Source organism: Arvicanthis niloticus, chromosome 5, assembly GCF_011762505.2.
Source record: "Arvicanthis niloticus isolate mArvNil1 chromosome 5, mArvNil1.pat.X, whole genome shotgun sequence".
In the NCBI taxonomy this organism is placed as follows: Eukaryota; Metazoa; Chordata; class Mammalia; order Rodentia; family Muridae; genus Arvicanthis; species Arvicanthis niloticus.
Window position 1 is genome coordinate 94,906,142 of NC_047662.1, and position 15,078 is coordinate 94,921,219.

General features: G+C 44.2%; 1 protein-coding gene across 3 annotated transcripts; it reads left to right on the forward strand.

Annotated features, from left to right (window-relative positions):
- The first annotated feature begins 587 nt into the window (after positions 1–587).
- On the forward strand, positions 588–14,495 carry Pgap4 (post-GPI attachment to proteins GalNAc transferase 4). 3 transcript variants are annotated; one of them, XM_034501549.2, is made up of 2 exons: positions 588–817; positions 12,521–14,495. In XM_034501549.2, the coding sequence occupies exon 2, from the start codon at positions 12,597–12,599 to the stop codon at positions 13,806–13,808; it is 1,212 nt and encodes a 403-aa protein (XP_034357440.1). In that variant the 5' UTR covers positions 588–817; positions 12,521–12,596; the 3' UTR covers positions 13,809–14,495. The 3 variants fall into 3 exon arrangements, with proteins under 3 accessions (XP_034357440.1, XP_034357441.1, XP_034357442.1); XM_034501550.2 differs by lacking the exon at positions 588–817 and adding an exon at positions 978–1,268; XM_034501551.2 differs by lacking the exon at positions 588–817 and adding an exon at positions 982–1,309.
- Positions 14,496–15,078: the final 583 nt, after the last annotated feature.

Here is a 15,078-nt window from a genome sequence, read left to right on the forward strand (position 1 = left end):
AAATGATAATGATCGGACAATCTAACATTACGATCACCAAAAAAATTCATATTATATGTACCCCCAAAATATTCATTTAAGTCCTGGCCTACACAGGCAAACTGACATGGAATTAGAAGCAATAAAAATGGCCACAAAGATGCATCGTGGTGAAAACCCTAGTAAGGCCAGGGTACAAAGCCGGCTGTTACCTTCTCTTAGACACATTTTTTTCCCCTTCCTTGAGTAATTCCTATGCTTTTCCTGTGTTGCACGTCAGGATTATTCTATCCCAGTGAGTATATTTTTCTCCCTCTCCAGTTATGTCTCCCAGGGTCTTTCGCATTTGGAAGGCATTTAGAAGATTGAAGCCCATTCAGAAACGGAAATAGCTTTCCACACAAACGCTTCCGCAAAGGGCGAGATGCTTCATTAAAATACGTCTTTCTTCATGTGCCCACCTGATGGAATAAAACCTAGGCTTGTATTCCCATTACAAAAGGGACAGTCATCCTGTTCTCCTGACTTGGGAGCGACCCTGCTTTTCCCTCGCTGCCCGTCAGTTGGCGCCTTTTGCCTCCACCAACCCCCAAACCCCCCACCCCCATTCCCACCCTCGATCCAGCTTTGGGGGCTGCAGTTGCTCCGCAGCTAGCGGGTCACGTGGCCTGGCAGAGCGAGGGGAGCCCTGCGCCGGAGCGAATGCGGGAGGAGGCGAGCCTTCCGCTACTCCCGGCCCGGCAGGGTTCTGCCAAGGCGCCACCACCGAGACCCGCCAGCCTGGGCTACAGCGGCGGTGGCCTTGACAAGCCAGGGCGCGGCTGACCGCCTCCACAGGGTAGGTTTCCTGAGTCGCTGGTGTCGCGGAGAAGCGCGCCAGCGAGGGGACACGGCGTGGGAGCGACGGCAGGAGAGGGCAGTGGTGTGTCCCCCCCCCCCCCGAGGCCGGCGTCCCCCGCCCTGAGCCCCGCAGGCTGGCTCGGCCGCGGCCCCGCCCTCGGCGCGTCCGCGGCACCAGGCAGGTTGCCTTGCTCTTTGGCTGTCGCCGGCCGGCCGGGCCGCGTTGTCACCAGGCCCAGGGATGCAGCCCGAGAGCTCCACACAGCCCGGCCGCGCGGACCGCCCGAGCGCTACCCCTTAATGGCTGCCTGGGAGCGGGGCCCACTCGGCCGGTCCCCGGCGGGGCGCGTCCTCCAGCGAAGGTGACCGGGAGGAAGGCGTCCCTCCCGCTCCCGGGAACGCCCGAGCCTGGAACGCCGCTGCGAGGGAATCGCAGGCTCGGCCTGAAGGTGGGGAAACTGAGGCCGGAGGGCAGAGAAAACTCCCCAAGGTCAGCGGCGACCCTAGATGCCAAGCTAAGGGTTCTGTGTCACTATTATTTAACCCCAAGGCGATAGTTAGGATGGATGGGTGTGTCTCAGCCCTCGCGCTGGTTCTGGTGCCCAGGCGTCGCCCGTGCCGCACTGCGTTCGGGAGGTTGTCGTGGGGCTGAAACCCCCGCAGGTCACAGTGGCCTGGCATCTCCTGCTCGGCCCTTGCTCTCCCTGCGGGACCACAATGCGGCTTCAGTGATGATCTCACCATGCGGATTATCAGAAAAATCTGCAGGTGTGGGTGTGCGCGCAAGTGCACGTAGGTTTCCCTGAGGGAAATAAACCATGTAAGGGAAATAGTTGCTTTATTGGAGGATTTATGATCCACATAGCTGTTGAGGTCAAAAGAGCAAGCAAGGTGTGTCTAACGCTTAATATGATGAGAGAACCAGAAAAAAAAAGAAAAGGAAACGATAATCATGGAGAGAGAAAAAAGCAAAATATAAACAAAACTGCATCTTTTAGATTGTTGAGATTCTCTGTTTACTTTTAAATTTTTCTACATTTGAAGTTTTATATTAATAACGTAGTTATTAATAATGTAATTACATTAACAATGGTATGTAGTTTTAATTTGCTTGTCTTTACACATAGGAACCAGTACCTAATCACCCGTGTTTGTCTTGTGCTTTTATATGGATCGAATAGTAATTCTTTCCCCCCCATATTTTAATTGGAGTACATTCACTTGTAGTTTTTCTAATTATAATTTAAAACATTCTTTACAATGCTTTTATTATTGTTTTTAATGTGTTGGTAGTAATCTATCAATTTGTCAAAACTTTGAACTATTTGAACAATTAAATGGTACATTTTGTTGTAATAGAATGTGCCTCAATGAAGTTGTTTTTTAGACAAGATTGGGGGCATTGAAGGTGGTGTGGATGTAGACCAAAGTTGTTTTTTAAAGCCTGGAGAATGAGAAAAGCCTGGGTCATGAGAAAAAAAAAATAGGCTTAATAGGATTATAAAACATGCTATAAAGTCTCAGTAATTAAAATAGCAAGAGCCATGGCACCAAAATACACACTGGCATAGTGGCCCGGGCTTGCTATCCTAGTACTAGGGAGGTTGAGGTAAGACAATCTCTAGTGTCAGTCCACTCTGAGCTTCATAGCAAGACCTTGTCTCAGTATAATAAATAAGAATTAATAATAACAACAACAATAATAAAAAGGGACAAACATACAAATATAACATACCTAATACACCATAAACGTAACAATTTAAATTAGAGGTTAAAGGGGATTTAGGCTTTCTTGCTGCCCTGCTCACCGTCCACGTGTCTGGCACAAGACTCATCGTGGAGTGAAATTTTGAGCACAGGTCGTTGGGGGCACACGTGTTCTTTGCAGGCACGTGGAAAGCCAGCGGGGGAACCTCCTTCTCTCATGCCTCTTGGCTCACTTTCATTAAATTATATTTTCTATGTAAAATAAAAATGGCCACACTATGTACATTTTCTATAATTTGAATCAACATAGTTGCCCTTCTCGGCCCCTTTGTCCCCCAGCCCTTTCTATTACTAACAGAATTTAAGGGAGAAATCCTTACTGGCTCTAAGTAGCATAACTCTCCATTTCTGCCCGGTGTGTTACTTGCTATCCCCTATCAAACAGAGTGCCTTGGTAGTACCATGCAAGATTTACCGATTCCCAGGTAAATTCCTTTTCTACTTTACCTGAGTTTCTTTTTTATTCCATTAATGAAGTTTGCTTGATGGGATGAAATAATTTATATGTTTTATAAATATGTAGTGTGTATGTCTCTTCAGAGGTAACCAGTGGTACCATGCGCGCCCATGCACGCGAGCACACACACACCCCCCACATATTGTTTTACGTTGTTACCTACCATATCTTAAAAGTAGTTCTTATTATTTCTGATGGTTTTTCATTTCACTTGCTGGGCCCAGACGTACACGTTGGGTAAAAGCAGGGATCCTAGATTTACCTTTTACTATTCCATTCCAAAATCTTTGTTAACCGTGGCAAGTTTATTCTGCCTCAGCCTGCCCACCTACAAAGTGAACTTAATAATCAAAGGTTTTTTTATGAAGATCCGCTCAATGCTTAAAAGGGTACCTGTCACATAAATGCTGGGCAGAGTTAGGAATAAGTAGTCCTCTGCCCTGTATGTGATTGGGCTGTATGTTACTCCCAATTTTATGGCAGAGAAATCAAGGGCCAAGGTGGTCAAAAGACTTCCTGGGATCTTTTATTTGCTCAACAGTCATTAAATCTCTTCTCAGCTTAGAGTACTTACTGTGCTGGCCTGTGAGGCGTATCAAAGAGAAATTACACTGAATCCAGTAAGAAGGGACATAAAGAGCTGTTGAGTGATGGGTGATTAATAAAGCCATGAAAGGCATCAGGTAGTCTGGACAGTATGTGGGCTTTGAATTTTCTGCTATGGTTTGCTAAGATCTATTTTTCCATCTAAATGGGATTAATCATATTGCTATTTGAGAGCTGATTGGTCCAAAGAAACGGATTCAGGGGTCTAACACACCCTGGAATGTGCGGTGAGGATGTAGCAAATACAGGATTTGTATCTATGGATTCAACTAACTGCAAATCAAAAATGATCCAAAAAATGAAATTTTCTTTAAGCCAAGCATGTTTGTATTAATTTTTATTGTCATTCTTCCCTAAACAAAAAAACCCACAGCTACTATGTACATAGCGTTTGCATTCTGACCAGTATTAGAGATAATTTAATGTGTTTAAGAAGTGTATACCTAGCACATAAAGACTGACTATTTATATAAAGAATCTAAGCATCTTCAGATTTTGGTATTCTGAGGGGTGGGGAGTTCTAGAACCAATCCACCTTGGATCCCAGTCTAAAGTAGGAAGTGACAGCTCTGAGGAAAGTCCTAATATGTGTGAGAAAAAGTGCTGTTGGGAAAGGCAGTCTGTTGTTTAGAAGGGATGTGTACCTCTTGATCTGCATTTCCATATTTGCCTCAGTGTGTGTAAAGAGGGTGCTGTTGAAAAAACTGTCAGAGCTGAATTCTCGGGGGTCTTGGCAAAGCATTGGACTGTCTTCTGCAGACACAGGGAACTGCTGTCGACCAGCTCTGTAGAAAAAAGTGCTGTTCTGACTGTACTCCAGAGGGTCAGATGGCCATGGATAGACACTGTTACCATGGTTCGAAGCATCCTCTCCTACACCTGAGGAAGGGCTTCCACAGGCAGGCTCTTTTTTTTTATCTAAACAGCGTCTCCATAGCGAGATATTTTTAAATTAGTTTTTAAGTTAGTATACAGAGCATAGTTATAGAACTTTCTAAATACTTTATTTTTACGTGGCCTCTTCATCCCCGTCCTTCTGCTGTCCTTGTGGTGCCCCTTCCTCACCCCAGTAGCCCTTTCTCTTCATGGGACAAATATTCATTATCCTCCTTTCCCTTCCCCTTAAGATCTCTACTTCTCTTGAGGTTCTCTTTCTTTTATACTTTATAACTTATCCCCTACACACACACACACACACACACACACACACACACACACATACACACAGAAATATTAATGTATAGGATCAGCATACAAGAGAAAACATGGTATTTGTCTCTTGAAGCCTGGCATATTTTGCTTAATGTAGTGACTTCCAGTTCAGCCTGTTTTCCTGCCAGATGTCATTATTTCACATTTCTGTAGAGCTGAATAAGGTTCTGTTGTGTATGTGTGCCACGTGTTCTTTACCATTCCATCTACTGATGGACTTGAGGTCTGCTTTGGTTTCCTGCTGTTCCAAATACTGCAGCAATAAGTATATGCAACTTTCTCTGTGGCGTGTTGACAAAAAGTCTCCAAATTTGTACTCGGGAGTCTTATGGTATTGTGGCGGTTTGAATATGCTGTTTTGCCTACACGTGTATAGTGTGTGCATTCCCAATGTCAGCAGAGGCTATTAACAGTGTCAGATCCCCTGATTCTGCAGTTATGCATGATTATAACAAGCGGCTATGTGGGTGCTGGGAAATGAACCTGTGTTCTCTGCAAAAGCAGCAAGTGCTTTTAAACCCTGAGCCACCTCTATAGCTCTCCAAGTAGATTTAATTTGTCTTTTCCTGCCCAAGGACGTTGGATGGTTTTCATATATATTTTTGTCATTTCTCCTTTTAAGAACCATCTGTTCATTAGCCATTGATATTTAATTTTTTTTTATTTTTGAGATTATAATTACAGCATTTTCTACTTTCTTTTTCTTCCCCCCAAACCTCCCTCAAGAATATACTCATTCTTGCTCTCTTTTAAATTCATGATCTCCTATTCATTAATTTTTGTTACATGCCTAGGTAGATAGATAGATAGATAGATAGATAGATGTTCCTAAGTATAGCCTGCTCAGTTGCTGTCTTAGAGTTGGGTTTTACTGCTGTGAACAGATACCATGACCAAGGCAACTCTTATAAAGGACAACATTTAATTGGGGCTGGCTTATAGATTCAGAGGTTCGGTCCATTATCATCAAGGTGGGAACATGGCAGCATCCAAGCAGGCATGGTACAGGCAGAACTGAGAGTTCTATATCTCCATCTGAAGGCTGCTAACATAATTCTGACTTCCAGGCAGCTAGGATAAGGGTCATAAGCCCAAGCCCACAGTGGCACACCTATTCCAACAAGGCCACACCTACTCCAACAATAGTGCCACTCTCTGAGCCAAGCATATACAGACCATCACAGTTGCATGTTACTTGTATTTATCTTTTCAGGGATGAACATTTGATATTGGATAACCAGTTTGTGTGTTCTTCCCTGGGGAAGACTATTTCTCCTGCTATTCACACTGCTTAGTTGCCTGTAGTTCTTTGTGTGGGGTTTAGGCCTCAAGGACTTTCCCTTGTCCTTGTCCGAGTTGGCTTGTCAGTTGCTATCCTTGTGCAGCTTATGGCTAGGCAGAAGTGTTGGTGAGACTTTATGGCTGTAGCTTCTGATGCTCTTTGAAGCACAGTCTCACAGCAAAGTTCCTGAACCTCTGGCTCTCAACAATTTTTTTTTTTCTGCCTTCTCTTCCACAATGTTCCCTGAGCCTTAGGTGTGAGAATTATTTTGTAAGTCTATCCCTTGGGGCTGGGCTCCACAACTCGGCATTTTAATTGGCTATGGCTTTCTGTAATAGTCTCCTTCTGTCGCAAGGGGAAGTTTCCTTGATGAGGGGTGAAAACTACACTTATGTTTGGGGGTTAAGACAAATATTTACAGTGCAGCTAGGTATTGCGCTGATTTAGTAAAGTGGTAGTTGTAGGTTCTTATCTGATGCCCCTGAAAGTTTGCTGATTATTTTACCCCACTTCCATATTTATTTTCCTCCTCTCCCTAATTAGAGCCCCACTTTTTTACCCTTTTACCCAATCAGAGAATCTGCACCTTGCTCTTCCCCTCTTTATGTTTCTCCTAACTTCCTACCCCAGCTATAGTCCCTCTTGACTTCGTTGCTTTCTGCTGTTACCGTAGGACATACACTAACATTTGTAGTGAGTCAAGCGAGAGAGAGCATGGGATGGCTGTCCTTCTGGGTTACCTCACTCAATATGATCTTTTCTAGTTCAATCCATTTACCTGCAGAGTTCATGGTGTCATTTTTATTTACAGCTGAACAGTACTCATAGTGTGTGTGTATTTTCATTATGCCTTTGGTGCTTGAAAAACATTTCATTTTTTTCCCATTTGCTAGGTATTGTGAACAGAGGAACAGTGAACACGATGTGTAGTCCCTTGGGAACATGCCAAGAAGTGGTTTAGCTGAATCATATAGCAGATTTATTTTAAGCTTTTTGGATGTTCTCCACACAAATTTCTATAATATCTGCACCAGTTTGCAACCCCGTGAGCAGAGAAAGATGGCTCCCTTTCCCTTACACCCCTTTAGCATTTGCTGTTGGGTGCTTTGTTGGCCTTTATTCTAACTGGAGTAAGATGGAATCTCAAAGTTGTTTTGATTTGCATTTCCCTAATTGCTATTTTTAAAAGGTATTCCTTAGCCATATTCCTTCTTTAGAGAGCTCTCTGTTCAAGTCCCAGGCCCTGGAATTGGGGAGGGCCTAGAAGAAAGTGAGAAGTCAGAACCTGCTACGCTCTTAGATTCTGTTGCCTGGGAAAGTGGTGGTTTCTTCCGTGAAGGAAGGTGGACTTGGGGGGAATAGACAGTTCCCAAGTTCTTACTTCCTAACACATAGTGTGGGTCCTGTCTCCCAATCCCCTTGGCTCCTTAGCTAAAACACAGTATCTGCTATCACTCTATGTACCTGTCCCTAGAAGTCCTACTGCATGCTTCTCTCCCAGTGACTTTATTCTTTATTGTTTTCTGAGTCCTACACCCAAGATGTGGTAGTGGGTGGAATCCAGTTTAGATAATGGCTGTACCTTACATTGCAGTACTTCCATCCTTAGAACTGAAACAGTTGTTACCTGCTGACTCATAAAACCAGTCAGACTACAATGTCAATGGAGTGCAAACCTCAGTGGTAATCTTATGGGTGAGTATTGACTTCTGGAAAAAGGTGTCAGAGCAATCATCTAAACCATGGTTCTCAACCTTCCTAACGCTGCAATTCTTTAATATGGTTCATCATGTTATGGTGACCCACACACCATAAAATTATTTTTGTTGCTACTTTATAACTGTCATTTTGCTACTGTTATGAATCATATCATATATGATATGCAGGATATCTGACATGTGATCCCAAAGGGGTGGCTACCCCACAAGTTGAAAACCACTGGTCTAGACACAACCTTCTTGTCATCTGCTTCCACTTATGCAAACATGGCTCCCTTCTGCCTACATTCATAGGTTGGGAGAAAAAACTCTGTCCTTTAAACTGTGAATAAAAACAATCCTATGTATTTAAGTTTAGTTCCTCTAGGCCAGCTATGTTAAATTCTATCAAGAAAGTGCAATAAACAGTGGGTGTTGAGGGGACACCACACCCCACAATGCCCCAAAAGATAACAAGAACATACTCATGAATGTCTATATAACTCATGGGTTTTTGCTAAGCCAATCATCCAGTCATCATATGTCCCCATTTTCTACCGCCCACAATGAGTGTGCTCATTCACAGTGTTCAAATGTATTTTCTTTTCTCCTTCTCATTGAGGGGATGATACGTATCTCCCTGACCACTAACTTCAGGCTTTCTATAACATCTTTCTGCTTCAGGCATTTAGTGCCCTCTTTCTGTTTCTGCACATGTTCTATTAAATTTGAAAAGTAATTATGTGACTTGGTCTATGTGTGTGATCAAGTAGCTCTGAGAGCTACTTTATGACTTTGCATTTCTCTTTTTACTCTGTCACAAAACCAGTAAGGTCAATAAAAAAGGGACAGTCTTACCTGTCCATTCTAGAATGTACACAAAAAACTGAGGTAGTTAACTTTTATGGGCAAGTAACAAGAGAAGCTGCATGCTTAGAAAAATGAAAAAAGTCAAAAAGTAAGTAAGTCTGTCTGTCTGTCTGTCTCTCTCTCTCTCTCTCTCTCTCTCTCTCTCTCTTTCCTCTCTTTCCCTTCTCTCTCTCTTCCCTTCCTCCTCCTCTTCCCTTCCCCTCTCTGTGGCTGTCTCTGTCTCTTCCTCACTCCCCCTTTATCTCTCTTTCCTCATATAAAGAACATTGAAAGTAATTTAAAAGTATCTTGAAATCTAGTCATTTAATACTTAATAGCCACATTATAGACATTTGCTGTCATGTGGTTTTTATTTCTTCAGAATATTCAGAATAAAGATATTCACTGCTTCTTGCTTAGAGTCATATACACCTGAAGTGTTTGTAACTCCACATATGAAAACAGAAACATCTAAACATCTTAGTTCTTACAAACCACTGAATTTTGGGGATCATTTTGGAAGCCTGCTCTGACCCTTCAGTTCCCCATGGTTGGGGGACAAAGCTTATTCCCTGTGAGGGTTTGGGGATTTCTCTGAGCAGATTGTGAGAGCCTTTCTTTTCTTGTGAGGGTCTAGAAATCGGCCTCCAGGTCTTTGTTTCTGACTGAGATTCCCCCTCCCCTTGCATGGCAGAGGAATGAGTTTCCCTGCCCCTTTTGCTTTGGCCAATGGATGGGATGAGGAGACTTAATGTGCAGCAGACCAGCAAGGATGCAAATCTGACTCTGCCTTAGCTTCTACCTGACCCAAGAGCCCAACCTTGGTCATTACAGGTCATTACTGTAAAGCATAAAGATTTGTGGCTGTTTGTCACCCCACTAGGAACCGATTACTGCAAGCAGAGACACTAGGCACTGCCAATGAATGCCTCTTCTTCTCTGATCATCTGTGGAATAACACACACACACAGAGAGAGAGAGAGAGAGAGAGAGAGAGAGAGAGAGAGAGAGAGAGAGAGAGAGAGAGAGAGAGAATGAGAATAAAGGACTTTGTGAGATGTTAGTGGTTTTATTTCCTACAGTGGGGAAAATTCCTGGGATTAAAGGTACTTTTTATGTTAACATGGGCACTCCCATTTCTGTGCCACCTGCCATACCGTCCTAAGCCATGGCATTTATTGTAAACCTGGCATTTTCCCAGCTGATTGCTTTATCTTGTTGACTTTGCATTCAGTTCCATCCTCTATATGGTCTTGCTCCCTTGAGTAATAACCAGGACAGAAAGAATAATGGGAACAGGAAACCACCCAAATGGCCCTATTCCCAGAGCTTCTGAACTAGAGGCATGAGATTGCCCCAGTTCCAATATTGGGTGTCCAGCAATAGTGATGAGAGACTAATGGGACCAGGTGAGGTACCAGTCTGTGATGTACTAACTCTGTGGACTTCAGCAGATCAGAGGGAGAAAGAACAAGTCTATAGCATTGTGATGTTCACAAACCACCAAGTCCAGGGTCATATGCTATCAAAGGCTCCTTGCTTCTTTTCCTTTTGAGCTGTTCTCCAGGTCTCTTGATTACTAAACTCCCTTGACTCACATCCGCATTCCCAAGACTATTGTCATCTGTTGCAGACTTGACTCTACTTCTTCGAAATGTGTCACAACATAGAAGACAGATCTCTGATGTTCTACATGACTATAGAGGGCAGGTCAGAGTAACTACCCTACAGAAAAAGTCCAAAAAATCATTAGTGGCTGGATACAATGGCCTACATGTAGCTCACAGCACTAAGCAGTGTCAGGAAGGGAGAGGTGAGAAGTTGGGGCAGACTCTCTTCTAGATCCATAGAGGTGCTCCATTCATCTCCCGTCTTCTTGGCAAGCCCTAGTCATATGAGCACTACTCTGAAGGGTGGCAGCCAGGAAGTGAAGTTCAGTGTGATTGCTAAAGGTAGGATGCAGATATGGACGCGCTGGCAGGCAATACAGCTGAACCTCACGAGACATGTTGAGCCCTCATCACTTACAAGTGGGACCATTTTCTTTCAAGTGGCTACAGACACTTCTAAGGCAAGAGTATATACTTTTGATGCTATAGCTATCAGTTAGTTTTGCCTTAAGCCTACTGCTCTTACACTAGCCTCATTATTTTTAATTTTTTTGTTTGGTGTGAATCTGTTTTCCATCAGAATGTTAGAATTTCTTGCTTTTCAAATTTTACTCGAATTTGAACATTAATTGTAGTTTTTTCCGTGTGTGGGGTGAGGGAGAGGGTACATGCACATGTGTAGTTTGTGTAGGTATACATATACATGTGTGCATATGGAGGCTAAAAATGAACCTCAAATGTCTCAGACAAGTCAACCTTGCTATTTTTTCTTTAGATGTGTGCTTATGTGTTTTCATGTTCACATATATGAATGTGCCATGGGGGTTGCACAGGTCAGAAGACAGACCTTTAACATCAGACCTTCCCTTCTGTCTTGTTTGAGATGGTCTCACAGCTGCCCACAGCAGACTTGCTGGCTCCAAGCTTTCAGGAATTCTTTTTGTGCCTCCGGTCTCCCCATAGGAATACTAGCATTATAAGCAAATGTAACCTGAGCTAGCTTTTATGTGGGATCTGGGGATTTGAACTCAGGTCTTTATGCTTACACAGCAGGCACTCTTTCCTATTAAGCCACTTTTCCAGCCTCTAACTTTGCTTTTAATCTAGGATCTCTGCACTGGCAGGGAATTTGACCAGCAGGCTAAGCTGGCTAGCCAGTGAGCTCTGGGATCTGCTCGTCTCCACTGCCCCTGTGTTAGGGTTATAAGGATGTGCTTCCACATACAGTTCTTGGGAGAGGCTGGTCTTAGGATTCAAACTGAACCCAAAGTTTGCATAGCAAGACTCTAGCTTCATAGGACATATTTTAATGACTTTTATTCTGTGTAATTTTTCTTTCTGGCATATTTATTAATACTGTAGTAAATCTACAAGACAGATTATTTTTATTTTAGATCCGGGGAATCAAGGATATGGAGAATTGAAGTGACTTCCTACCAATTGAGTAGCAGATCTGGGGTTCATACCTCACACTTATTTTCTGAGGCATCATGTCCCAAGGCATTCCTTTCTGGTCCAGGCTGTTCCTTCCTCTGCTTTCCCTACCCACCTCATTGAAAAGCCCCGTTTTAGGTTCTCCGTGCGGATGTTTCCCTTCCCTCTCAAAGGCCACAGTTTGCTTGCATAAGGAAGATACTCTCTCCTGCTGGTTCTACTGATAGTCCTATTAAAACAAATTAGTAGGACAATCCGAATTAAATGATTAGATTGAATGAGATTAGAGAAATCAAAGATGACATTAATTAACAAGCACCACCATGCATTCCCCCTACACTGTTGGGATATGCTGGAAGGGGTCTCAGAAACCACACAGTCAAGTACTATGCATTTATACTGCAGCTTACCTGAACTATGTGTATTTCTACTGTCGAGCCTTTGGTTGGTCTTGTTTTGTGTGCCTATGTTAACACCCATGTTTTTGTAGCAACTGATTTGAAATAATAGTTTTACCAACTACTGGTTATTTTGTGACACACTGTGGAGCTGGTATCACATCTTTAGGCATGAAGAGTTGGTTGAATGCACAGGGTACCTCTAATCATAAAGAGGGTGAGAATGGCAAGGCTCACTGGTGGACAGAATGTAAGAAAACAATCACTGCAGACATTTTTGTTCAAGTCTTTACATGACCTTGAACTAGAATTTCTGATTCAATGTGTGCTGGGCGGCATTGTTGGAATTCTTTTAAGTATTGTTTTCTGATTCTACTTTTTCTCTTTAGGTTTAACTTACTGATTCTGGCCCGAGATCCAGGATGGTTTGTTCTTGGGACCAGACATGACCAAAAAGTTGATGCCATGACCACGTCAACCTCTCCAGCTGCCATGCTTCTCCGGAGGCTTCGGCGACTTTCCTGGAGCAGCACAGCTGTGCAGCTCTTCATTCTAACTGTGGTGACATTTGGCTTACTGGCCCCTCTGGCCTGCCACCGGCTCCTCCACTCATACTTCTATCTGCGCCATTGGCATCTAAACCAGATGAGCCAGGACTTCTTGCAACAGAGCCTGAAGGAGGGGGAGGCTGCCCTCCACTACTTTGAAGAGCTACCCTCTGCCAATGGTTCTGTGCCCATTGTCTGGCAGGCCACTCCTCGTCCCTGGCTGGTGATCACCATAATCACTGTAGATAGGCAGCCTGGCTTTCATTATGTCTTACAGGTAGTGTCCCAGTTCCATCGGCTTCTGCAGCAGTGCGGCCCCCAGTGTGAGGGGCACCAGCTCTTCCTGTGCAATGTGGAACGAAGTGTGAGCCATTTTGATGCTAAGCTGCTCTCCAAGTATGTCCCTGTGGCCAACCGCTATGAGGGTACCGAAGACGATTATGGTGATGACCCTTCAACCAACTCATTTGAGAAAGAGAAGCAAGACTATGTCTATTGCCTGGAGTCATCGCTGCAGACCTACAATCCAGACTATGTCCTGATGGTGGAGGATGATGCTATTCCAGAAGAACAGATCTTCCCAGTATTGGAGCACCTATTGCGTGCTCGCTTCTCTGAGCCACACCTCCAAGATGCCCTGTATCTAAAGCTCTATCACCCAGAGAGGCTACAGCACTACATCAACCCCGAGCCTATGCGGATCCTGGAGTGGGTTGGTGTGGGCATGCTGCTGGGGCCTGCTCTAACCTGGATATACATGAGGTTTGCCTGCCGACCAGGCTTCAGTTGGCCTGTCATGCTTTTCTTCTGTCTGTACAGCATGGGACTGGTGGAACTGGTGGGCCGACACTATTTCCTGGAACTGCGGCGCCTGAGTCCCTCCTTGTACAGTGTGGTTCCTGCCTCTCAGTGTTGCACCCCCGCTATGCTCTTCCCTGCCCCTGCTGCCCGCAGGACCCTCACCTACCTGTCCCAGGTGTACTGCCACAAGGGCTTTGGCAAAGACATGGCACTGTACTCTCTGCTGAGAGCCAAGGGGGAGCGGGCCTATGTGGTAGAGCCCAACCTTGTGAAACACATTGGGCTCTTCTCCAGTCTACGGTACAATTTTCATCCCAGCCTACTCTAGGAATGCCAAGAAATGCTTTTCTGCCATTAGCTATTTCCAGGAGAGGCACACGCTGAACTCTTTACTTAGACGTGGTTGCTTGCAGAGATATTTCATTGTTCAACGTTGCTAGGTGTAAAGGCACTGGGACAGGGAGGAATGCATCCAAGTGAAAAGCCCTGACTGGTAATCCTCCAGCAGAAGCAGCAGTTTGCCACAGGTCTGGATCTCTGTCCCTCTACACAGCCACACTGTCTCCCGCAGTCTGCCCTGCTCAGTGAGGATGAATGCCGGTGATAGTTATCTTCTCTGTGTCTGCGAGTTGTGCCTCGGGACGGAGCCCATGACTGCCAAAAATCTTGTGCACTGTAGTGTAAGACTTGAGTTAGGGTTTTAAGGGTAGAGTATGGTGAGCAGTCAGATGCTTTTACTTAGAATATATGCCCAAAGAAGGCAGGATCGTGTTGCCATAATCTATTTGTTTTCCTTGACCTGGTGTAATAAAAGTGTCAAAGTTGTGCTGTGTCAGTTGTCTTGGAGACAGTGATCTGGCTCTTCTGTGGTACAGTGACTTCTTTTCCTCCCAGTACCCATCGTATACCCAGAGCAATGCTATTGATAAGAGCTTTAAGCCACAGCAGAATCTACATGCACTTTCTGAATAACCCCAGTCTAGTTGCTTGCGTTAAATACAAAATTAATGTTGAACATTTCTGTCATAGTGTGATTCCTTGGTAGGTGGATATTTCAGAAGGAGACGGAAGAGTGACCTCCACACTGGGAGCATAGCCTTCTCCCTACATTTGTTGCCTAAAGCTTTGCCCTCATTTCATTTTTTACTGGTGACATTATAGCATAGAAGACCAAGTATGGTCTGTGAAGTAAAAACCTTGTATGTTCATGGTTTGAGGGGTACCCGTGAGAGAGAAAATTTTTACACTTAAAATGTTTTAATTGTATGTGGGAGGTGGCATATTTATGTGTGTGGGAATATGTTTATGTATATGCAGTTATATGGAGGCTAGGGGTTGTTGGCTGGAGTCTTTCTCAATTGTTTTCTGCTGACCAGGGTCTCACTGAACATTGAATTCACCAGTTTGGTTAGACTGGCTAAGCAGCAAGCTCCAGACAACCTCCTGCCTCTGTTTCCCCACTACATTGTTATAGATATGTGTGATTCTGCCTGCATGCTAGGGAACAAGCGCAGGTCCTCACTCATCCTTATGTGGCACCTACTTTATCAACTGAGCCATTTACCTAGCCCGCATTTGTATATTTTAGTAAGGTATTT

Excerpts from the sequence above, each read along its gene's own strand:
- Pgap4 (XM_034501549.2), top strand. The coding sequence starts at position 12,597 with ATGACCACGTCAACCTCTCCAGCTGCCATGCTTCTCCGGAGGCTTCGG.